The sequence below is a fragment of the Emys orbicularis genome, chromosome 1, assembly GCF_028017835.1.
Source record: "Emys orbicularis isolate rEmyOrb1 chromosome 1, rEmyOrb1.hap1, whole genome shotgun sequence".
In the NCBI taxonomy this organism is placed as follows: domain Eukaryota; kingdom Metazoa; phylum Chordata; order Testudines; family Emydidae; genus Emys; species Emys orbicularis.
Genome location: NC_088683.1, coordinates 254,473,247 through 254,498,012, shown reverse-complemented (window position 1 = coordinate 254,498,012; position 24,766 = coordinate 254,473,247). Strand labels below are relative to the sequence as shown.

Genomic DNA, 24,766 nt, shown 5'->3' with positions numbered 1-24,766 from the left:
ACAGACTGTGCAATTCTGGTGATCAGGAGTAAAATTCAAAGGGTTGAGTAGATATGGTACTTGGGTTATGTTTTGGCAAACTATTCACTCATCTAATTAGGAAATATTTATATAGCAAAACAAGCAGTATGCACCCAAATTTTGATATTAATAGACTGTGCACCTCACAAGAATGCTGTTTTGAAGACTGGCTTCAAAAAGCGGTTACCTTCAGTTGTAGAAAATGCAAATTGGCTTTGTTAACTAAAGAGGTAAAACACAGTCTTTGAAAACACCACCTTTGAATCCACCAACACTGATCAAATTGAGTAGCTCCTAAAATAAAATTAGATAAGTAACAGTCATCCGATGCGATATCAGCTCCGTATTCGAGCATCCAAGGAATCTTAAGCTCAACCTACATTTACATCCATTGAGTAAAGGGGGGAGGAGGGGGGAAGGAAAATTAGTTACATGGGAAGAATAATTTAACCTAAACTGTTGTGCTTTTTCTGAGAAGAAATGTCATCTTTTTTTTGCATGTGAGAACTGACTTTTATCTTACCAAGTACACCTCTAGCCCGATATAACGCTGTCCTCAGGAGCCAAAAAAATCTTACCGCGTTATAGGTGAAACCGCGTTATAGCAAACTTGCTTTGATCCACAGGAATGCGCAGCCCTGCCCCCCCCCGAGCACTGCTTTACTGTGTTATATCCGAATTCGTGTTATATCGGGTCGCGTTATATTGGGGTAGAGGTGTACTGGGTGTATTTTGTCAATGTTATGTACATACAGTATGTGGAATTTGAAAAAATTATAGGTAGTTAAATTTTGCATCTCACCAAATTTCAAACATTCCAGTTTGAATAATAAGTTCTGTGAAACAACTAATTTGGTATTAAGGTATAAAAGGATTTGCTTTGGAACACATACATACATACAGTAAACAAAACAAACAAACAACCCCCCCAAAGAGCCATATCTAAAATGTCAGTGAGTGCATGACTACTAACCTTAATTTGTTCCATTAATATTGCATTGGTTGCTTCCGATTCATGAAGCAATCCATTCAAATGATCAGCACTTTTTGTTGTTGTGTTTAGCTTCTGGACCAGCTCTTCTTTGGTGAGTTCTGTTCGCCATTGAGGTGGCTCTGCAATTTTATATTTCAAAAAAAGATTACTTTGGAGTTTACTTTACATAGTACTTAACATTTGGACTGATGGTTTATCAGGGTCATTTTTCAGAATTACACTGGTGTCATGGTGGCAACATTAAATCACAGAAATGAAAAAAACTCTGAGAAGTCAGATTTTACATCACCACCCATTTCTATTCTTGCTGCCAAATTTTTGGTTTGTGATTTTTTTTTGTATATACACGAAATTAAAAAAAAGTACTAAAAACAGTTTGTAGCAACCAAACTATTTTTGTAGAATCTGACTTCAGTGTTTCTTTAAAAGTTTGGGGGAGGGACTCCTGGGTTGTTTTTCCTTTCAGAGGAATTAAATAGTTCCTCAAAATTGTTTTTGGACTTGCTTGTCATCTCTGTACAATTAGCTGGTTGTCCTGCATTTCCCTGCTCTACTTTTTTGCGACTTCAAAAGCAAATCCATGCACTTTGGCACAAGTTCCTGCTGATTTTATGTTCTTCAGTAGCCCAATCCAGCTCACATTAAAGCCAGTGGAAGTTTTGTGTCTGATTTTAATAGGAGTTGGATGAAAACTTAATAGCTTTCTATGCAGTATTCTGAGCTGTTCTCTTCACACTCACAGTTCCTACAGTTTACCTACTCATGCAACCATCTGTTCTCTTTCCCATGTAAGTTCCTAAATTATATATATTTTTTACAAATTTTAAGTAGTCTTGGAATCCATGAATAAAAACTGTAACAAACATAACCCTTAATCCCTATTCGAGGACAAAGCTTATACAAAAATAATAATGTCAATGTACATGCAGTGCTAACAATGCATAGGGGTCTAATGTCTGCAATATGAAGGAATCAAAGTTCAGATTTCTAACCCCTAAGAGATGCTAAATTACTCTCATAAGCCTCAGCCAACTCCTCAAGTAGCAATGTTTGTGGTAGCAGCAGTGTCCAATGCTCTATTCCAAGGGGTGGGATTCTTAAGGCGCAGCTTAGGCTGAACATTACAGCACCTAACTTTTAGATGACCTGCTGCCAAGTGGAATTCACAACCCCGAGTTAGGAGCCCAGGCTTTTTATACAATGCCTGAGGAGAGTCAGGTACCTAAAAAGGGGGATTTACAGAAACCAACATGTTGAGCGGAGAGCCTATCTAGCCATCTAAGCTAGCCAGTAGGAAATGCTCAGGAGAGGGGTGTGGCCTAAGTCCTGCCCCTCAAAGGGAGTTAGGTGCGTATCTCCATTCAGATGTCACAGCCACAAACCATCTCCTGGGGATAGGTGCCTAATCCAAGTCACTCATTTTTGTGTGTGTACACGTACGTACACACGCGCATGCACACAGACACTTTTAGCCCATAGCCCAGTGGTTAAACACTCCCCCAGGATGCAGGAGAACTGGATTTGAATCCCCACTCTGCCTGATGTAAAGCAAGGACTTGAACCCAGCTCTCCCACATCCCACTGAGCTAAGGGGTATTCCTGGGTGAGACTCTCAATCTCTTCTGTTGAAGCTGTTCCACTTGTACAAAATATATTTAAAAATAATCATTACACCAGAGAGAGAGAGAGCAGAGAGAGTGTGTTAGGGCACTCCCCTGGGATGTGGGAGACCCATATTCAAGTCCCTGCTCCACATCAGGCTGAGGGGGACTTGAACCTGGGCCTCCCACATCCTACGTGAGTGCTCTAACCATGAGGCAACTGGGTAAAAGGTCATCACCACCACATTCTCCTCCGTTTTATGCATGGCCCAGTCCAGGGGATGTGATCTATGCTGGCCTGTGAGCACATCTACTGTATGGGGCCTTGCAAATGAGATCTTTGGCAGAAATTTAGGCATGTAGGGGACCTTACCAGTGGAAATTTAGGTGCCTATAGGGTTAGGCGGCAGCTGAACAGGGGTTTTGAGGATCTAGATTTTGGACTTAGGCATCTGAAGTCGCTGTCAGGTGCTTAAGTCTCCCTTGAAAATCCCACCCAAGGTTGCTGCAACACCAGGGAGGAAAAGTTATGGTAGTAAAGTGGGAGAAAGAATGATAAGTATCTCAATGCTCTAAGGGACAACTTTCTATGGTGCCCAAAAAAGTACCAAGTAATATTGATTCTATAACTCAAATTAGTTACGTACTTAAACATCTATTTAAAAAAGGTTTTACTTGCCAAATTTTGCTTCAGGAGAATTAAGAAGTTGTTCCAATGATGGCATATAGGTACTGGCAGAAGACACAGACTCTGTGTCAGTTGTTTCCATTCCTTCTCCCTCTTCCCTAGCTACAGTGTGCACATCAAGAAGAGGAAGGTCAGTGTTTCTCCGTTCTCGCAAATTCTTCACTGGCAGGTTTGAAACAGCTGGACCTGAAAAAGAATTTCTTTCGGATGGCATACATTAATAAATAACACAGCTGTATGCTGGGAATGATCTCCCAGAAGCCACTCAACCGGATATGAAGGAGAATGTGAGAACTAAAGACGCTGAATACAACTTTTAGCATCTTAAATTAAGGAGATGTACACAAGCAGTAAAGTGAAATAAAGCATCATGTGAGAAGTTCAGTCATCCTTAAAGAATGAATAAAGCATATTTCACAATATAAAACACAGCCTTTCACTTTGAAGACACCACTATAACTAGAGCCGAGATTACCAGTGATTTAAAGCGTCTTTTAAATGGCCTATGTGAAACAAGTCATTGGTGTAACCATCTTAAATTTGGGTGGTGGGGGGCAGTGAGAAGTAAGACCAGAGATGAGGCTGCATTAATCCTACAGCCACAGTGAAAGGGAAAGAAGGAGTGAAAAGCTGGACAGTTACCCCCTAAGAGATTGCACCTATGAACCAAATGGGTTGTCTCAGTCCAGTTTCTGGTCCGTGCCCACTCACCCACACAAATCCCAGCAGAAAACATTCTGGATCATCATATCTTTTTTCAGTACATATGCTAAAAATATGAAAGGATGGTACTGGTTTTACCTTTAGAAAGATACGGACTAAGGATTAGTTTTTTACTCTTTTGGAAGGGTAAGTATTTCACAGCACACCTGTTCATTTAACTATAATTAGTATATGGTTCAGTAACAGTGGTGAGGGATTTTTTTAAAATAATATTGTAGATTGTTTCAATTTAGAAACTAAACCTCAAGGGATTTTAGTGCTTTTGAAAGTTGCATGTTGACGGATGTGGAGAAAGAGACAGAGACACATCCACAGAAGAAATAAAGTACAAGCAGAAGCAGCATAAACACAAGCCCCTTCTTTCCCTGCGCGCCCCTCCCCCATCTACAATGTGCCTAGATCCTGAACTGGGGAGACCCCTTCTAAAAGTGACTTTAGCTCAGCTTCCAGAATCAGTCTTCAACTTATTTTTTGAGACTGCCAACAAGGGTGCCAATTTGGATGGTAATCTTTATAATACAGACTGACCCATTAGGAAATGAGCTGAGACCACCAATTCACTCTATACATGTCACTGTGTAGCCAAATAGCATTTGGGGACTACCAGCTTAAGTTAGGTTTCAACCCATGACCATGAGTTCAAAGGCTCTATTTCCTATTATCAATACCCTGAACCATTCAATACCCTGGCTTCTCAGTAAATTTTTAAATAATAAAAAACAAGACAACACTCATCTCTATCAGACACATATACCACTGGTCTATATATGGCTAAAAAGGGGTTTTATAACTGCTTGGTACAACATTTAAGAATGTATTACAAATACAGTTTACTACACACTATCACATTCTATTGCTCTTTTGCTAACCCAAGATCTAAGCTACACAGCTGTCTGTTGTGATGAGAAGTTGTAGATTCTTCTATATGTGCCGAATCAGTAGCTTTACTCCTTATCTTGGAAGCAGATGTCCAATGGGCTCTCCAAAACCTGACACAAATGGACAGGCAGAGCAATAATGACTCTTAATTTCTAGAATGACTCTTCCTCCCTCTGTCAGTAAGTAGACAGAATCCCAGATGTCACAGAGGAAATAAAGTGATGTAATTGACATAAGTACTGTATCAATAGTTGAGACCAATATCAGTGCTTACCATTTTATATGTAAAACACAGTTGATAAATGGGTACACCATATGTTTTTGGAGACGTTTGTATGATTATCGACTACAGAGAAGTGATGAATCAGTCTGCCACTTAGCTAAACATGAATAATCAACAAAAAGGGAGTTTTTGGGCTGCATGACTGTACAAACTTACCTCTTGTGCTAGGTTCACTCTTAAGTTGGAAGAATTGGGCTTCTACCTTGGATAGCTGCTGTTGCAAGGTCTCTACAGTCTTCCTATGCTCTTCTTGCAAATGCCTCACTTGATCTCTAAGACTGTTCCGAAGAGCTTCGTTCTGGGTCGTCAGCTGACTCACAGTCTGAGCATGCTCTGACTTCAACACCATGTTCTCAGACTGTATAGTACAGACTCTGAAAGGTGAATGTTTACCTTGTAGATGATTCCCAATTGTGTTATTTTTTCCTACTAATTATGCCAACCTAAGGAAAAAATTTGTGCCTCATGCTTCACTGCTAAGTAAGAGACCCAGGTTCAAGTATCAGGTCTGGTCTTTGTTTCTATGGCCAACAGGAGCTGAAAGTATCTTTTGTTACTCTCCACCCATACCAAATGTCAACAATTCCAAAGACTATTCCATCCCACTTTCTGTGACAAGAAAGAAGTTTGACAGTACTACACAGGGAAGCAGGAAGAGATGAGGGGAATGATGGAGTTTGTTGAAGTGCCCTGAAGCAGAAACATTTAAGACACCCATAATACTGTCTGAAAAATTAAAAAAGTCACAGATGCTCACTGTGACTAAAATAGTGAAATGGGGATTGTGGGAAGGAGATATTTAAAAATTTTACCTTTCCACAAGGGCACTAATTGGACTTTAACTGGCAATGATGGGATTCCCACCATTCTGTCTGTACTGCAATTTAGAGATTTGAACTCTTTTCCTAGTCAGAAGTGGACATTTGCATCAGATTACTTCACTAGATTAAATTTTTCAACACAATGGGAGTTCTGTACATGGTACTTAGAAGTAGCAAGCAGCACTCAATCAGCTGCAAAAATGTAATCTTTGAAAGTAGACAGTTAAACAGAAAAAAGGTTTAGGGAAATTTGAGTAGGAAGATGTTGACAGCAAGAAATTAACAGGCCTTATGGAAATCCCGCTAACTTTCTGCACACAATTATACCCTTTCCATGAATGTAGAGAGTTCAAACAAACAAAGGCTTGGCACCAACTGCACACACAATAATACAACATATTTTGTCATCAGAGAACCATACTTTTCTCGGAGTTCTGCCTCTTTCGTCACTGTCTCCTGCAGCATTTTATTGTGCCGTTCCAGCAGGGTGTCATGTTCAGACTGCAATGCTTGAAGTTCAGTTACATTGATTTGTAAATTATGCTGGGCATCTTGTAACTTTACTTTTAGTTGGTCTATCACCATTTCCATGTGTTCTCTAAGGAAAAAAACAATACATATTTTAAAGAGAGTTATCCCATTTCAGAACCGCCAAATGTATCATTAATATGTTGGGTAATCTATTCTATTAGATCTGAATTACCTTTTCATTACACTAAATGATTTGAATGATTCAGTGTTATGACGGAAATCTTTCTAGAATCTAACCCTAGCTGAAATGACAACAAAATAGCTGATTTCGGGATTGTCCCAGGAACACATGGCTTGCTTGTGTCCCATTGTTCCTGGAACAGCTTGAAGCATTGCCTGATTAAAGGGGGGTGAGGGAAGAGGAGTGAAAGAGTGTTGTTAATAATCCTTTCAGCATTAGACAAGTTATGGGGGACAAAGCTAGAGAAGCTGTGGGTGGGAAGGAAAATAGATAATGGGTGGGGTGCAGGTTTAGGTAAGAAATGTCTCTTGGGCGTTTTTTGTATTTGTTTGTTTTGTGCCAGCCTGGCAGGGGTGAACACAAGGTACAGGAAAGAAACAGGAGAAGGTTGTGAAAAATTGGGTTGGGGGGGAGGGGGGAAGGTGGCAACCCACAAAAATGAACACCAGAAAAACCAGTCAGTGTGCTATATTCAGATAAACTGATTCAGGCAAGAGAAACTAGAGGAAAAAGGCCAACTCACCTGTCCCAATTTTGAGAAAAATACAACTTTAAGAACCTGCAAGCTTATTCAAGCTCTTAGTCCTTACTGATGTGAATAATTCTATTGACTTCTAAAATGAACTATTTGTATGGTTAAGAGTTGTAAAAATAACCCTTTAATTCGGGGAGTAATCCTTCCTTTGAAATTTTATCCTGTATTATTCAACTGTTGATCAAACTGTCCGACTTACACATTTCTGAAATTAACCCTTCCCCAACAGCCTATGTCCAGTAGTAACAGAACACTGCTTCCCATCAGAATTCCTCTGCTGGCAAAAGGGGAAGATAAGTAAATGGGACTCCCTTGCAACGATCTTGTTTCAAAGAAACTCATGCTCTGACTAGCTAGAATCTGATGAAGAATTCCTCTGAATTCTCAGTATCTTTTTTTTTTTTTTTTTAAATAGGCAACAGCTCAGATGCTATTTAATAGTTTCTATCACGGATCCCCCCCTAACGAATCATAGGACTCCCTCTGCTGGATCTGCAGCACTATTTCCAGACCTGTGCCAAAGATCAGTTAACCATGGCTAAGACTAAGGCTTTGTCTTCACTACCCGCCGATCCGGCGGGTAGCAATCGGTCTATCGGGGATCGACTTACCGCGTCTAGTGAAGATGCGGTAAAATCGATCCCTGATCGCTCTGCCGTCGACTCCGGAAATCCACCTCGGCAGGAGGCGGCAGCGGAGTCGGCGGCAGCGGTCGACTTTCCCGCGTCCTCACCGCCAGGTAAGCCGACCTAAAATACGCAACTTCAGCTACGGTATTCACGTAGCTGAAGTTGCGTATCTTAGGTCGGACCCCCGCTGCAGTGTAGACCTAGCCTGAGATTCTGTCATGCATATTTTTAGTAAAAGTCACGGACAGGTCATGGGCAATAAAGAAAAAAAATCACAGAATCCTGTGACCTATCTGTGACTTTTACTAAAAATATGCATGACAAAATGGGGAGCTGCAGGCTCCCCACATCAACCAAGGGGCCTGGCTCAGAGGTGCAAGGTCCCCCCACCACCTGTGGTGGCTCCGAACCCCAGGGCGCCCGCGGCAGCTCCGAGTCCCAGGGTGCCCGTGGAACTCAGAAGCTGCGGGGCACCCCTGCTGCCCGTGGTGGCTGGGACTTCCTGGGAGCCCTGCTGCCTGCAGTGGTGGGGAGTTTGGGGTCTCCTCACTGCCTCGGTGCTTCGGGCACCCCTGCCTCCATCCCGGCTGGGAGCTCAGGCCCCCGCAGTTCCCAGCCACCAGGGGTGTCGGGGGCCCCTACAGCTCCCAGGCGCTGGGGTCTCAAGTCACAGAGGTCTCTGGAAGTCATGGATTCTGTGACTTCCATGACAAAATTGTAGCCCTAACCATGGCTTATGCACAATGACTGTCATTTTAGGACACTGACCACTTTTTGACTATGACCATCAGGAATGGTCACCCTGAAACAGATAACTGCTAGCGTAGATCCCACGTGGAATTAAGTCTAAGACTTTTTGAAACTGCATTGAATTTGTCTGGCCTATACTTGCATTTAAAAGTTTTCAGTACTAGTTCAGTTAACCTTTTCACCAGGTTTATGCCAGGAAAAGTTTACAAAAAAAAGGGTAACAATGGGTAAAACTGTTGTGTATGCAAGTTTTCTGGGACTGGAACTGTTTAGTTTTTTTTTTTTTTTTTTTTTTTTTTAAACCACCATGTCAGTTAACCTTGCTGAAAGCAAGTCTAATTGACATGCTGGTAAGAACTGGACTGGCCCCTGGAGCATTGCCTACACTCGCCTTTCGCTGATGCTAACAATGGTTCAGTTGAGCTGGTGTGAACAGCAGCTTTTTTGTAAGGAAGGTTGTAGCTGAAAACCATTTTCAACAGTACATTTTCATGCCACAAATCAGGCTTACACTGAAACTGTTGACCAAAAGGCAGACGTTCGTTTCAGCTTCATTCTGAACCTCAAGGGTCCATCCCCCATCCAAGCGGGGACAAGAGAAAACAGATAATCCATGCAGGAAAAAAAAGTGTTTCAAGTTTTGGTGAGGGAGAAGATGGAGAAAGGGAGTGTAAACATACATTCATTCAGGAATAAAGGTTACCTGTTTTCTTTTAAATCCAGAAAATAAAGCCTTACTCTAAGATATCTGTGTTACATAGCTATATAGAAACAAAACGTAAATGTATCAAACTCAAAGTGTTTTGCCAACAGCCATTATGTTCAAACTAGGAGTCCCAGCACTAGTTACTGAAAAAGGGGTATGGTCAACTTGGAAATCAAGTGATTTATATATGGAGCTATACGTATCTCATAGAACTGGAAGGGACCCCGAAAGGTCATCGAGTCCAGCCCCCTGCCTTCACTAGCAGGATCAAGTACCGATTTTTGCCCCAGATCCCTAAGTGGCCCCCTCAAGGATTTAACTTCCAACCCTGGGTTTTGCAGGCCAATGCTCAAACCACTGAGCTGTCCCTTCCCCCATTTCTAATAATGAGTTAAAATTAGATTCAGGTTTTAAATCTGTGCTTGAGTTTTCCTGCCAGTTTTTTGGGTTTGATAGTCACAACACTATTCCCTCACCCACCAGTATTTTTTTTTCATGTGGAAGACCCCACAGAAACAGGAGAAACTGGCTGACTATATATTATTTATTTGTATTACTGTAGTACCTAGTAGCCCTCGGGGAAATAGTGAAAATTTTTTGTATTTCAGAGTAATATCAAATGCAGAACGTAATCTTAGTGAAAAATAGGGATTTTAAAAATCTTTTAGCTATAGTAACAGATATGTGAAAAAATTTTAGACTGAAATGTGATTTATAAGTTGATGGCATCCTTTTAAAGTGTTCTGTCTGGGTATTTCAGTAATCCTCAGTTATAAAATATGAATGCCAAAAATTAGATGTGAACCAAGAATCATCACATAGATGAACATTTCTGTCACATTACTGCAGTTTGTTAGCCAAAAAGACTACTGAAGTGGATTTCTCATCCCCCTGCCCCTTTATTTAAATAGGTATACAATAGCAAAAAAAGTCTTGCTTATTGTTGGCTTCATTAGGCTTTGACTACCGAGCACTTATAGACATAATTTTTACCTTTCTTGCTTGGCTCCCTCAGTTTCAGTCTGAGAAGATGATTTATTCTTTTGTTGTTTTAAAACATTATGAACACGGACTTTGTAGCTTTCAAATTCAGAGGTAACAGCAACTTGTTCTGCCTATAATGTGAAAAAAGAAAACCCTGAATTATATATGCCACTTATTTATATAAAACCAAATAGTTTCAGTTTTACTTTGTGATCCACGTGCATATTACATTGTGTAAAGATCAAGAAATATGAACAGTTGCATTTCCTTTTTTGTTGTGTTGAATGGATGATTAAAATGGTTAATATATCACCTAAGAGAGCCAGTTCATTTAAAATGCAATATTGCATGATTGGTAGGTAAACTTTTTTTGGTATAGGGAGAACATTAGTGTTAATCACATCTGTCTTTCGGACAGTTTACAAATACACAATTTTATATAATATATTGTAACATACAAATAGTACTATAAAACATTACAAAGTCCTTAAAAATAAAAACTACTGCCAACAAAATATTACAAACAGCAACTCCAAAAACAAGATGGCGATAGAAACAACAGAGAATCATTTCTTCTGTCAACACACAGGCTTTGTCATAGTCAGTCACTGTTACAGTCATAATCAGACATCTATTTGTACTAAGACTGGATTTCTGAGTCATTCTGGTATTTTTGTTCAAGAAAACAAGATGGAAAAATTCCATACTTTGTTTTTAAAAAAGTATATACTGTTTATTTTCTGTTTTTTTACTATGCTTATACTAAAATCACTTAACATGTACATTAAAGTTATGTTGATGTAAATTTCCTGCCATTAAAAAAAAAAAAGAGAGAGTCAGGTAGCTTCATCTTTGACCACGACTCTTACAGCCAGAAGAGTGTGTATTAATCACACTGACTTGACAAGCACTGCTCATCCAGTATTCAATGTTTTGTGCTCCCCTTCTCTAAAAATACCATCTGTGCATGATTTTCTCTCCTGAATCTCAGCAAGTGGCTGGTGGAATTCCCATAGCTCGTGAATTTTTTTTTTTTTTTTTTTTAAACATTGAGGGCAACACATGTCATGCCCTCTACTGGATGTAATACACCACCCCCTGCTAAATATAAATACGTCTCTCTGAATGTTCCAGTTGTTTCTTAACTGTGGTTGGTGAAGGGGCTTCCATGGGGAGACTGTACTTCAACAGCCATTGCTACAGCTCTTCTGGCTCCAGTGATGTTCGTCAATATAATTTTTTTTTAAACAAGTCCTTCACTTTTCCTTTCATTCAGGCACTTGAGTTAAAGTAATCCACCCCCAAAATATTTGATAAGCAGCCTTTGTTGTATTCGATGCATCTTCACTTGCTCTGCTGTTTTTGCACCTAATTTCTTAGTTGTGACTTGGCAACTATCTTGATGCTCACCTTTTCATTGGTCACGTGCTCCTCTGAGGTGTCAGTGCTCTTTCTTTTGCAGATGTAGTATCCAAGAAAGAGGGCTAGCCACACAACAGCTTCATACCATGTCAGTGTGGCAGAACTACATCCAGGATGGATGCTTTGCATGGCCCATGAAGGAATTAGCCATGATGTGTGGAAATGCCCAATGAGTCTACAAAGGTTGCCCTGGATAGCGAAGAAATTTGGTGAGTTGAGTGCCCCCAAACTTTCCTTGAGGCAAACGAGACACACTCCTATAGGTCTGGCTCCAAGAAACTCTCCCCCTTACAGCTTGGCTTCTGACAGATTAGAGGTTTGTAGGTATGGTGTGTTCAAGCAGCTGATTCAGAAGCCATCTACTAATTAGGATCTAGGGCTTCCCGTGGGAAAGGTTTGTAAGTGTAGTACAATAAGGCCCATATGGACTCCTTTACTTGCGCTACAAAAACTGCTTGACTACTTTCTTCGCCTGTCTCAGTCTATTGTATAGATTAACTCCTTCCAGAAATATCTTTTTTGGCTTATCATGAACCAGTCTCAGGTAGAAGTGTGTCTCTGCAATCCTTTGTCATTTCATGCTGGGCTCAACACTTCTGAAACCTCCAATTAAAAAAAAAAAAAAAAACCCTCTGCAGGGAAATGCAAATGTGGTCCTGATGAAAGCTCCTTTAAAACAACAATTCCTATGAACTTACGTTTCTTACACTGACAGTCATTTTCCTGGTGCTAGTGAATGGACGCACCTTATACCAGATTCATTTTTACAAGGATAAGGTGGTAACGTAGACTCACTTGAGATTCCCATCCGAAGTTATGTTAGTGTTCCACCATCAGTGTCAGAAATCCTTGGGAGTCTATTTGGAGCAGACTAACTCCACCCAATTTTATTTGATTAAGAAACCAAATTTGCTGAGCAATGGTCACAAAGAGAACTATGTCCCAAAGGCATTTCACATTGCTATTATCTGGAAGCCATGTCAAGGCCTATTTGATTAGATGGATGTATCCACCACAGAGAATTGCACAGCCGCTATTTGGTCCTCTCTCCAGACATTTACAAAGTATTACTCCTTGTATTCAGTTTCCAGAAGACGCTCTGTGCTCCAGAACTTTTCCAAGATGGGGGATTCCAGACGTTTGCCTCCCGTAAGAAGAATTTTATGTTAAGATGTCCTTTATTTTCAGCATGGAATTCTCTCAAATTGTGATCTCTTCCCACAGACTTGAATGTTGTTACACCTCTTACTGTTTATGCTAAATATTAACAAAAACCTCTACCTCTTCACACAGTTGGCACTAGCTTTGCTATTGCTGGTCATTGCGCCTCTACTCATGTTCATTTGGGATGTGAGAATCCTGCAAAAATAATATCTTCAAAAGAGAAAATTACTTATTTTTGAACTCTGCTTTTCAGACGATGTTGTCTTTAGGACACTCCCTTACCCGACTCCCTCACAGAGTTTGGAGTCTCTGGTTTGTGAGGTTATTTTCTTTTTTCCTCCAAGGCACACATATGTTGATCATCTTGAGGCGGCTTCTTTTTCTGGGAGCTGTCGTATATTAATTTAAATGGAATAAATGGGCCAAAGGTGTTAACATAACCCAGTCACTGCCTATCATTAAACAGAGTTAAACGAGGTTTGGGGTTTGGTATAGATAGACCTCAGTCTACTTAGGTCTATGGTAAACACATGAAAAATCTTTTTAACAATTTATTAAAGTTACAGAAAAGGAAACATAGTTAAAGCATTTGAAATGTATTTTAACAGCATTTTTTGTTCCTTTTTCCTTTAGCTGGAGAGAAGTTTAAATGAAAAATCCCCTAGTTTGACCATTTCTCAGATGGTAATAACTGTCCTCTTGGGAAAAAGAGACGACGTTAGCTGAGATGGGCTGGAGCTGTTGTTGCTGCTGTTAAAGTCTGATCCTATTTTATCTCTAGTGGTATTTGGGATTCAGATGGCTAGTAGGAGTGGCGATCTCATCTGGATCCCTCTTCTCTGGCCTAGTCTGGTCAGGACATTACTCAGGATTTGTATGATGGAAGGCTGCCAGGAGATGGTGGCGGGGGCAGCTATGATAGTGAAGCTTGCTTCAGTAGCCTCTGTCTGTCTTCTCCTATTTTCCCCCTAAGTTTTTTTCTTTAAAGGACCCACAAAAGGAACGATGGGTGGAATACCCCATCCCCTCATTATTTTGCCCATCAATTAGGCCTAATATTTGAAAACAATTTTGGTTCATTAAATTTCTGGTTCTACATTTTTTATTTTTACCTAGCATGATTTCAATTTAGTCCTTGAATTATATCAATGTGGCCTTTTTTTGTTTGCACTAATTGAGTCTCTCTCTGTCCAGGTCTCTTGCAGCTGTTTATAACATTAGTTATTGAAAGCAACTTGACGTACTTCCCATCTTAAAGAGCTCTGTGTAGCTCAAAAGCTTGCCTCTTCCACCAACAAACGTTGGTCCAATAACAGATATTACCTCACCCAGCTGGTCTCTTTACTTTCCATCCACATTTGTTATTGTATCATCTTACAAACTTTTACATACTTTTTACAATTGAGCTCACTATTACAGTACATTTGTCAGCCCAATTATCACAACAGAGCCTCAGCTCTGGTGCAGTCAAAGAAACTGACTATAGTGTTTGGATGGCAGCATTTATATTCCACGGAGGACGGTGCAAAACAAGTAGTAAAAGGCCTAACTTGTGCTCTATGCTGCTATTGCTGAAAAGGTCAAAAACCATTACAAGTTAGGAGAATTCCTTCCAGTCATCTGCCAAGGAGCTAAGATCCAGGAGTAAGAATCCTGCAAGACGATAGCTTTAGAGAAACAAAAGTGCAAGTTCAGTAACTTTGTCTTTTAACAGTCTAAAGAGCTATTACTTATTTTATGAAAAAGTACCTTTGCTGTGTTGCATTCTTCTTGTAGGGTTGCAATTTTCTGCTGGTAAGCATTCAGAGTGCGCTGGTGTTGCTCCAAAGAGGTCCGCAGATGTTCTTGAATCTTGTGTTTTTCTGATGTTAGTTCAGCCAGCTGAATCTGAAAATGAGCACGCACTTCAACAAAACTAGAATGTAGTCTTTAGAATTGACTCTTCTTTTCATTAGGTGAACAGAGAATGAAACAAAGCATCTAGATATTCTGGTGATGGGAAACCTAGAAATGACTAGATACAATAAAATTAAAATCTGGTTTTAAAAAATATTAATGTGAAGAAGGCATATGTTGGAATGTATCTGAGCAGTACCACACGCATCATTTATCATTTGAATCTTACTTAAAATAATGGGAAGAAATGTGCAGACAAATTTTTCGAGAGAATTATTTCATTTTTTCTCAATCGCTTTTTTTTTTTATTTTAAAGCACAATCTCTATCTTCTGTAAATCAACAAATGTGTCATTTGGCAGCAAGGCAGATGCCTATTACTAGCTATCAAAATTCATACTAATGAAAATTAACCTTATATTAAGGCTTTTTGCTGGCAATGTGTTTTAAATAAAACACTTTTTTTAAAAAGCCAAGTTTAATTAATTAGGGCCAAAGGTAGATTAAAAAAAATATATCCTTGTCATAGGACTTGGATTCCCTAATTCTCTTTTGAGAGATTAAAAATAAAAGGGAGAAAGCAGCAAGCCAACTGAATATCTGAACTGACGTGCATCAATTCTGAAACATAACAGCAGCAGCACTTATACTTTACAGGGCTTTATACTTGAAACATCAGAAAAAAGATGCAGAAGGACAGTCAGATATAGTTTTTACATTTATGGAAAAAGTATATATAGAAATTGTACTATTTACTCCAATTTCACCACTCATGCCATCACACAAACCCCAAACAATGATTTCAGCAATGTTAAAGCAGATTAAATTCTCAAATGAATGGACTGTGAGTCAGATATGCCTCATATGAAAGTAACAGATCAGCACATCTGACAGTATGACAGATGAACTGATCTGTAGATATAAGAGCATATGAGGTTTAAGCACAGGGCTAGAAGACAGGTGATCCTGAGTTCTAATCCTGCCTCTGTCACGGATTTGCTGTGTAGCTTTGGCCAAGTCACTTCATCTCCCTGCCTCAGTCTCCCTGCTGTGAAACGGGGATAATAATACACACAACTACCTACCTTGCAGGGCTATTGTAAGGACTAACTAGGGTCTGTGAAGTGCTTTGTAAATTTAAAATGCTGGAGCATGTGTAGGTATATGAGGTTGTGTGTGACTGCGTAAGTGATGAAGTTGGGGGTACATATTGCTTTTCAACATCTGTCGGAGATGAAAGTGAAAATCTTAAGAGCGGGTCACTGATAATGTTGTAAGCAATATGAAGGTGGCAAGGACGGTAGAAGACTTCTTACTTACATGCTTTTAAGGTTCTGACTGGATGGAAAGTGTCCTGGAGCAACCTTAAGTGTCACTAAATGTAATTTTTGTTTATTTAAAAAAAACAACCTAGGAAATTATTATTTCTACACCTTTGGTTACACACAAGTCAGGGAGGAAAGAGAGGAGTTGGATGGGCCTGGGCATCAGAGAGAGAAACTGCACTGCTGGACCCTCTCCTGGCAGTGTCCACACTCTGAAGGAAGTGAAAGGCTACGATGTAGCTCAGGAGAATCATCAGATTTTCCTCTTGGTATCGGAATCACCACGGATCATACCTGTGCCTTAGCACAAGCACAAAATAATTACAAGAAATTGAAAGACTTAGGGTACTATATTAAATGAAACACTTGAGGACAATTGAGAGAACTGATTAAAAACAAAATTAGTGATACAGCTTTTGTAACAACCTGCTTACATTCTGTAGCACTCAGCGTATATTACCCCATAGCATTCTCTCTAGTTTCTTATGTCAGAAAGTTTGTGCTAACAACAAAGAATGAAGTTCCTTGCCTTATAGACTTCCACTTGCTGCTGGCTTGCCTCTAGCTCTCCTTTTAATGATGCTTGAAGTATTAGATGGTCATTTTCCTGCAGGATAAAGATATCTTGGTTAATTTAAAACACTAAATAATTTTTTTTATTTCAAAATCCAAACCTGAAACTAAATTATAAGCATTTGGTATAAAAAAGCATGTGCAGTAAAATAAGCACTTACAGCTTGCCTTGAATCTGCCAGTTCTTTTTTGGTTTTCACTAGCAGTTGTTTTATTTGGGAGTTCCTTTCCTCATACTGTAGCACAGAAGATTGAAGGGATTCTAATGCAGAGATAATTTTTGATGAGCAAAGGAAAAACATTGTATAGGGTGCTTTCATAAAAGTGTTGTAAATGTAACTGAAAACGAATGTTGCAAACAAGCAGTTCACCAAGAGTTCAACTTCAAATTTCCAGGTATCATACTGGTTTTCTAACACAAAGTATCTTCAAGCAAATTGGGGTTATGCTTAAAAGGATGGCAAAAAATGCAATATTTAACACACCATTATTTGATAATGTTTTTAAGTAGAGTGTTATAACTCTATTAGGGGTTTTCAGTCACTCAGCTCTGTAAAAAGATTCTGAAGTGTCACTCGCTCACTAGCTCTCCAGCTCTGGGATTAACGGACATGTAAGAAACGCAATTTGTCCAGTAAGATATCTGACTATTAGTTTACTGCTTAGTAAACAAGTGACAGATGAACTACAATAATTCATTTAACATATAAGAAAGGGATTTTTACAAGTCTTCTTTCAACTTCTTTCTTGGCAGCCCTTCTTGTCTCCTGAGCTGAGAATGTTAAGATATACATACATGATGTTCCCAAGCTGTTTGCCTCCCCACCACATTGGATACAAGAAGTCCCATTGCAGACAATGAGAAATTAAAAAAATTAATATTTTACTCACTTATTTCTTCTTGTAGTGTTTCTTGTTTTTGTTTTTGAATTCTGATCTCTTGCTCAAGATCTTCAATTTTGCAGTTTTTATCTGTAATCTTCTGATTAAGTTCTTTCACTAAACGCTCATAATCAGCCATTTCCATATCCATTAGTGTGCTCTTCTGGGCATCCTGTAGATTACATATTTTGTAGTCCCAGTTTAAAATTGCTTGGTCTGATCTGAAGGATTTTTGTTTTGATTACTCTGTACTGCAAAACTGTTCCTCACAACTCCGATTTTTGTTAAAGTCTATAGCCACATACGCAACAGAGGAAAACTTACTCATCAGCATTCTAAATCTCATTTGCTTGTATCAGAATCAAAACAAGGAAACAAGTTACAATATTAAAATGTTGTCTAGCATGTCCTGATAAGCATTCTAAAGGAATTTGGCTCTGGAAAAGCAAAGATAGTCTTGTAATTAAGGCACTGGAGGGGGACTCAGGAGATCTGGATTCAATTTCCACTTCCATTCAGTCTTTTGTGTGACCTGGGCTAGTAACAGTTTCTCTATGCCTCAGTTCCCCATCTATAAAATGGGATAAGACTTCCTGTCTCCCACCCTTTGTCATACTTGGATTTTAAGTTCTGGGGGCAGGGATGTTCTATCATGTGTTATGTACAGCACATAACACAGTGGGGCTACAACCTTATTTGGGTCCTCCAAGCACTACTGTAACAGAAACAATTACCCTACCCGCCGGGCCAGCTCTAGTTCCTGCATAGTTTTCTGAAGATGTTTCTTTTCCTTCTGAAGCTGAAACTGAAGGTCTTCAAGTTCTCTTACAGCACTGCTGTGGTCCTGAAAATTAGTTTAAATGCTTTTCAGTTACATAATTTGAGTTCAAGAATGTTTGTTCATGATGTGTATGTCACAAAATTTATGTAGGTAAGAATGACAGGTTTTTGAAAAAAGCTTCCTACCCTCCAAATTAAATCCCAGATGGATTATAAAATTAACAGCAATTTTATGACTGTATGTTAAACTAAAGCCCCATTCTATTCTCACTACTGACTATGACAAAACTATCAATGGGGGCAAGACTGAAAGGGTCAGCCAGGCAACAGAATACGATGCTGTATCTGATCTATAAAGGCAACAAAACCAAACTAATTAAAATATTTTAAAAATTCCACTCTGACCATTTACCACACTTTCAGGAAGTCTTCCCTTCAATTAATTCAGAGAATAGCCTGTGCTTTATTTTTTTATGGACCCACAACATTGCTTTTACCTTTATCTTTTGCTCTTTTAGAAATTTTTCAGCTTCCAGTTCTTTGTCGACTTTTGCTTTGGCTCTTTGCGTTTCTAATATCTGGGCTTCTAGCAGTTTAACATTAGACTGTAGAGTTTCAAGACGAGCCATAAGGTCTTCATTGGCAGAGTTTAGTAGCTCTTGCTAGAATATTAGTAACAATTTGAAAGTGGCAGTTAATATTCTTGAAATTCTTACAGGCAGAGATGCTGACTGTGGTTTTGTTGTTGTTGTTGTTGTTTAGAAAATACACAAGGATTTCCACCCAACACCCTTTGTAAACTATTCCTGCAGATGCTTGAACATGACAGGACAAAACCCTGTCCATACCAACAGTTTAAAACCAGAATAGCAAATAGCCTGGTTTAAAAATGGGTGGCACAATTTGGACACTCCTACAACACAATTTTGAAACTATATTACAACCCTGTTGCAGTTTTTTTAAGGGGTTGAGGGAGAACAGTGGGTAAGCTTGGAAAACTATTCACTAGCTCTTCAGGAACAGCATGCCAACCTCTGCTCAAATACAGCTGCCATAGTTCTGAGCAGATGTTAATGACACCAACCCCTACACCAAAGAAGTTACTTCAATACCACCAAATGTTGCCAATTTATCTGTTTTAAATAAGATAAAGCTAAGGCTCAGGTAAGAAATCTGTCCCTATCTGGACTAGAGTTGCAGATATTTACAAGGTTTGTTTTGAACCATCAGCATTTTCACCATATGATCTCACTGTCCTTCCCCTTGTTATGTGAATCCAGAATTAAGGATGAATACATGAAAAAAAAAATTAAACAGCAAAATTATTGGCCATATTTTGTTCATGAAATATTTCATATAATCAATTTGAAAAAATTCACCTGCTGGATAACCAGTAGAATGTATTCAAGAGTGAGATTGGGGGCAAAAAGAGATTTTAAAGTCTCATGAGAGTATTTCAGCCAATCAATAATTGAATTTAGGCCATCTTAGAACCCACTCATTTTTCAGATGTTTTGGGTGTTGACTGGACACATTTTGCCTTCTCAGTCCTTACTAATGGCTGCTGTATTTTGTGTCAAGTAGACAGAAGGGATAGTATCAATAAAGGGTAGATAAAGCTCTGTACTACCCATTAGATATAAAGGACTTAAAATCTGCATGACCACTGTCAGTGTTGTGCAGCTGCTCTTTTCTGAGAGCCAGCTCAAGCTCATGTACTACAGTTGTTGACAAATGGGCTTAATTTCAAATTTCTTCAAATTTGGGCCCTGATCCTATAACTCCAAACAGGCCCCTACGTTCTTGCAGTTCAGAGAGAAATTTAGATATTTTTATAATGTCCCTATTTTCATTTAATTTTTTTTTCCAGATCCAAATATTCCAAACACTGGGATTCCTACCTTGTCAGAACACAAATATTAGTTTATTTTGATTGTATCTATTCAAAAATACAGAAGGAATTATGAAAATATTTACAGGGATAATTTACGTAAGTATGTGTCTATCAAACTGACATGGGACTTAAGATCAATTACTTCATATTTGTAATAAAAATTATTTGCTCAGTCACAAAATAAGCTACCTGCTGAGTTGAAGTCTGTAGCTGTCTTGTAAGGCCATCCATCTGATGTTCAAGATTAGTTGCTCGGTCCTTTTCCAAATCCAGCTGTTCTGCTTGCTTGTCATATTCCAGCAAAAGATTCTTGAAACACGCACAAAGCACTTTAATTTTTGTTAAATACATGGAAGCTGTGGTGTGCTTATAGCAAATAAATGGGTGTTTGCACATTCTTATTATTGTTCAGTACTTGATGTTTCTTATTGTGACATCAGAAGTACCATAGGTGAATTAAAGTTGCAGTTCCTTTCTAGGTTCTAGTGAAAACAGCTCTTTCAAATTTTCCTCTCTAGATTTAAGTCATTCATTGAAGAGCTCTAAGTCACCACAGATGTTTAAAAAAAGGGTATATTAGTAAAGAAATGACTGATTTTTTTGAAATGGGGGCTGTTGGAACCTTATTTATATTTCTTGATTTGGCAATTTAACTGCATTAACAAGGGTTATTTCCCATTATATTTTTCTTTGTCCAAACTTAACATTAGCATTCAAATGGTCCTAATTAAACTTTGAAATTCACACTTCAATGGAAGTAATGGGGTGAGAAGGGAATCCCCAAGTTTGCTGCTGGTATTGATTGGTGGGATACAGTTTTTACACAACTCTGGTTTCACAAGGCAGCAGCATTTTCTATTGATTTATATTCTGATAGCTGTGGTCTTTCGACCAGAAAAAGAATTTATTTAAAACTGAAAGAACTGAAGAATGTCAGAAGTTTGCAGAAAAACTTAAATATTGCATCCATGGTTTTCTCTTGTCTCTGATAGTAAAGGTAATTTTGGGGAGCACTTTGTTGTGCATGTTTTAAGGAGACAGTTTTCTTCTTCACGAAAGCATTCTCAATATCACTGGTGTCCCTGTTTGACCATCTGGTCACTCCAGCCAGATAGAATGGATCAAAGGCAGTAAGCATGTTAACAAAAATCTACTTCTGAACATGCTACCTTACAACCTCACAACTCCACTAAGGCGTAGGCCCATATTTAAAAGTATGGTTAGATTTATTTATGTATTTTTAAACCAAATATACATGCAAAAGTGAATTGCTTATAACACAGAAAAGTTAAGCAAACTTTAAGGGCAGGTACTGAGCATGGAATATTTCCATATACAAGGATGAATGTTTCTGAAAGTTCCGAGTCCATAAAAACAGGGATTATTATGGAAACTCTTGCCATTTTAATTATAAACATAATTGTCATTGTTCTAGTGCCCCACCACACACACACTTCATGTGAATAACAAATTTAATAAAATAAGTATAATATATGCTACTAAATGCCAAGTATAAATGCAGGGATCACTTCATCCACCACTGAAACCTCTGAGGTGAGATATGGCAATTGTTGAACAACACACAGCAACATTGTACAATAGTTTAGGACAGGAAACAAAGAACCCTGTAGCTACAGAGGGAAATTAGGTAGGCTGACTGTAATTATGCAGTAGTGAGTCATGGACACATCAAACTGGAATCAGGCTAGGAAATGCCATCTCTAAATAATATTTTCTGATAAATAAAGCATTTTTGAAGATATAGTTAGTACCTCTTACCTTATAGCTTTCTGCTCCTTGGATGATGTCCCTCATAGAAGTAGACAACTGATCTTTCTCTGATCGTACCAACTCTAATTCTTCTCTCAAAGACTGCACCTTATTTCAAAGCAATACGTAACAGTGTGATTACAACAGAACCTTACAGTGCCAGAAAGCTCTTCAATATGCAGTCTAAATAAGTTACCTCTTTTCTACTGGAATCTAGTTCTTTCCTTGCTTTCACAGCAATGACTTTAACTTTATTTAACTTCTCTTCTCTCTCTGCAGATTGCTTTTCCAGACATACTAACACAAAAAACAAACGAATTCATCTATGCAACGGAATAAGTAAAATACAAAACTAGTATCTATGTGATTTTGAAAACATTAGCAAAACATAAGAACATAAGAACATAAGAAAGGCCGTACTGGGTCAGACCAAAGGTCCATCTAGCCCAGTATCTGTCTACCGACAGTGGCCAATACCAGGTGCCCCAGAGGGAGTGAACCTAACAGGCAATGATCAAGTGATCTCTCTCCTGCCATCCATCTCCATCCTCTGACGAACAGAGGCTAGGGACACCATTCTTACCCATCCTGGCTAATAGCCATTTATGGACTTAGCCACCATGAATTTATCCAGTCCCCTTTTAAACATTGTTATAGTCCTAGCCTTCACAACCTCCTCAGGTAAGGAGTTCCACAAGTTGACTGTGCGCTGCGTGAAGAAGAACTTCCTTTTATTTGTTTTAAACCTGCTGCCTATTAATTTCTTTTGGTGACCCCTAGTTCTTGTATTATGGGAATAAGTAAATAACTTTTCCTTATCCACTTTCTCAACATCACTCATGATTTTATATACCTCTATCATGTCCCCCCTTAGTCTTCTCTTTTCCAAACTGAAGAGTCCTAGCCTCTTTAATCTTTCCTCATATGGGACCCTCTCTAAACCCTTAATCATTTTAGTTGCTCTTTTCTGAACCTTTTCTAGTGCTAGAATATCTTTTTTGAGGTGAGGAGACCACATCTGTACACAGTATTCGAGATGTGGGCGAACCATGGATTTATATAAGGGCAATAATATATTCTCAGTCTTATTCTCTATCCCCTTTTTAATGATTCCTAAAACAAAAAAGTATATGCATCCATTACTACCGAAAAACAGGAAGACATTTAAAACACTTCATTCACTTAAGCTCTTGGAGGCCTGGTTTGAAAGCTAAGATTCCCAGCAACACAAATAGCTATAATGGTGAACACTTCCACTGGTCCAGAGACTTCCATTAGCAAACTTTGGTTTGTTAGGATTTTAAAACTCAAAAAACATGTTTCCAGCTACTCCTGTGACAAATACAGTTGTTTCAGTTTGCAGTTACTTCCTCCCTAACATAACATTTTAAAGTAACTGCATTGGTCATTACATGTTGTAGGAATGCAAGGGTGAGGTGTTTGTCTGAGAGGCGGGAGATTTTATTTCCTCCCTCTTCTCATGAGGCAGCTCTGAGGAGTTGTCCCAGCCATACAACAATTTTCCCTTTAAAAAAAAAAAAAAAAAAATCCCCAAAACACCTTGCTATTATTTTTCTATACACGGAAGTGGGCAAGATTATCTCTGTAACAAGTCATTACCACTATTCCTTATTTGACTGCATGGGTTTTATAGGGAGCAAAACTGGGAGAGCAATCAAACTCAGGGCTATGGTGCAGAACAACATCTTCTAGGTCACAAAGCCAGCCACTAACATTTACTAGTTTTTAATGCTTTGGGCTAGCCTCATATGTGAAAATGACTAGCTTTCTAATATAATTATGCTGGCCACTAATCTGCACTGTCATCTTGTTTGTTTTTTAAATGAAAAAGACACTGAACTATAAAGAACAGCTGACAAGTACATTTCTGAGAAAACACGTTAGACTCTAAAATAGTCCATGAGGAGACTATTGTTTTATTACATTACCAATCCTCTTGGTGAAATTCAATGGTTTTGCTTCCAGCTAGTGCTAATTTTCTTTTGAAAGCCAACCGGAATGGTCAGAGGGCTTAGCTTTCTCTCTCAAAGTAAGCTATATTGTTCAGTGGCATCTTAACAGTTACCAATTTAAAATATTAAAGTTTATTAGATCTTCCCCTCCATCTGACACAGTTATTAATTGGGGTCAATTGTACAGAGCCAGTGATACACAGATGTCTACCTTAAAATAAAAGTATTAACTGTTAGGGTAACAGACCACAGGCATATTTTGAACCCTTATTGGACATCAGGAAGTCATTTGTTTATTTTAAGTATTTCTCATAAACTAGGGTTAAAAAATGAAAGATGAAGTATGTTAAATAATGGATTAAAAGTCACAACTAATTAAATGTAAAGAAATAAGAAAAGCACCAATTTTTTCTTGTAGTTCTGCTATTGAAGATTGTTGGTCATTTTTTACAGACGACTTCTCCATGAAATCCTGTGATATAAAACAAAGATAATGAAATATTACAAACATTTTTGGTATTTGCTAATTCCTTGCATGTCACAATCAGAAGCTGATTAATATATATTAAACTTAAGCCCAGAATCTGGGCTATTTCTATATGAACGAGACATAAATATTATGATTTATGTACAATTTTATGTTTTCTTGATAATTTACAAAGATACTTAAAATGTAAGGGCAGGGAAATCATCCTCATAGGAACTGCTTTCCATCCTACCCTGTCAAGAACAAGAAAGGACAGACCATGTAGTTCTGGCCAG

The 24,766-nt window shown here is 38.6% G+C and overlaps 1 protein-coding gene across 1 annotated transcript in view; it reads right to left on the bottom strand.

Moving 5' to 3' along the window:
* Positions 1-24,766, bottom strand: part of GCC2 (GRIP and coiled-coil domain containing 2) — a 41,106-nt gene that overhangs the window by 2,747 nt on the left and 13,593 nt on the right. Inside the window, exons 7-21 of the mRNA XM_065405922.1 lie at positions 24,407-24,476; positions 22,228-22,328; positions 22,041-22,139; positions 20,451-20,570; positions 18,865-19,029; positions 18,327-18,431; positions 17,597-17,759; positions 16,867-16,967; positions 16,662-16,739; positions 14,662-14,799; positions 10,336-10,457; positions 6,432-6,608; positions 5,346-5,563; positions 3,296-3,490; positions 995-1,134 (exon numbers count right to left, since the gene is read on the bottom strand). Coding sequence (XP_065261994.1) covers positions 995-1,134; positions 3,296-3,490; positions 5,346-5,563; positions 6,432-6,608; positions 10,336-10,457; positions 14,662-14,799; positions 16,662-16,739; positions 16,867-16,967; positions 17,597-17,759; positions 18,327-18,431; positions 18,865-19,029; positions 20,451-20,570; positions 22,041-22,139; positions 22,228-22,328; positions 24,407-24,476 — 1,992 coding nt within the window. The remainder of the gene's footprint in view (positions 1-994; positions 1,135-3,295; positions 3,491-5,345; positions 5,564-6,431; positions 6,609-10,335; positions 10,458-14,661; positions 14,800-16,661; positions 16,740-16,866; positions 16,968-17,596; positions 17,760-18,326; positions 18,432-18,864; positions 19,030-20,450; positions 20,571-22,040; positions 22,140-22,227; positions 22,329-24,406; positions 24,477-24,766) is intronic.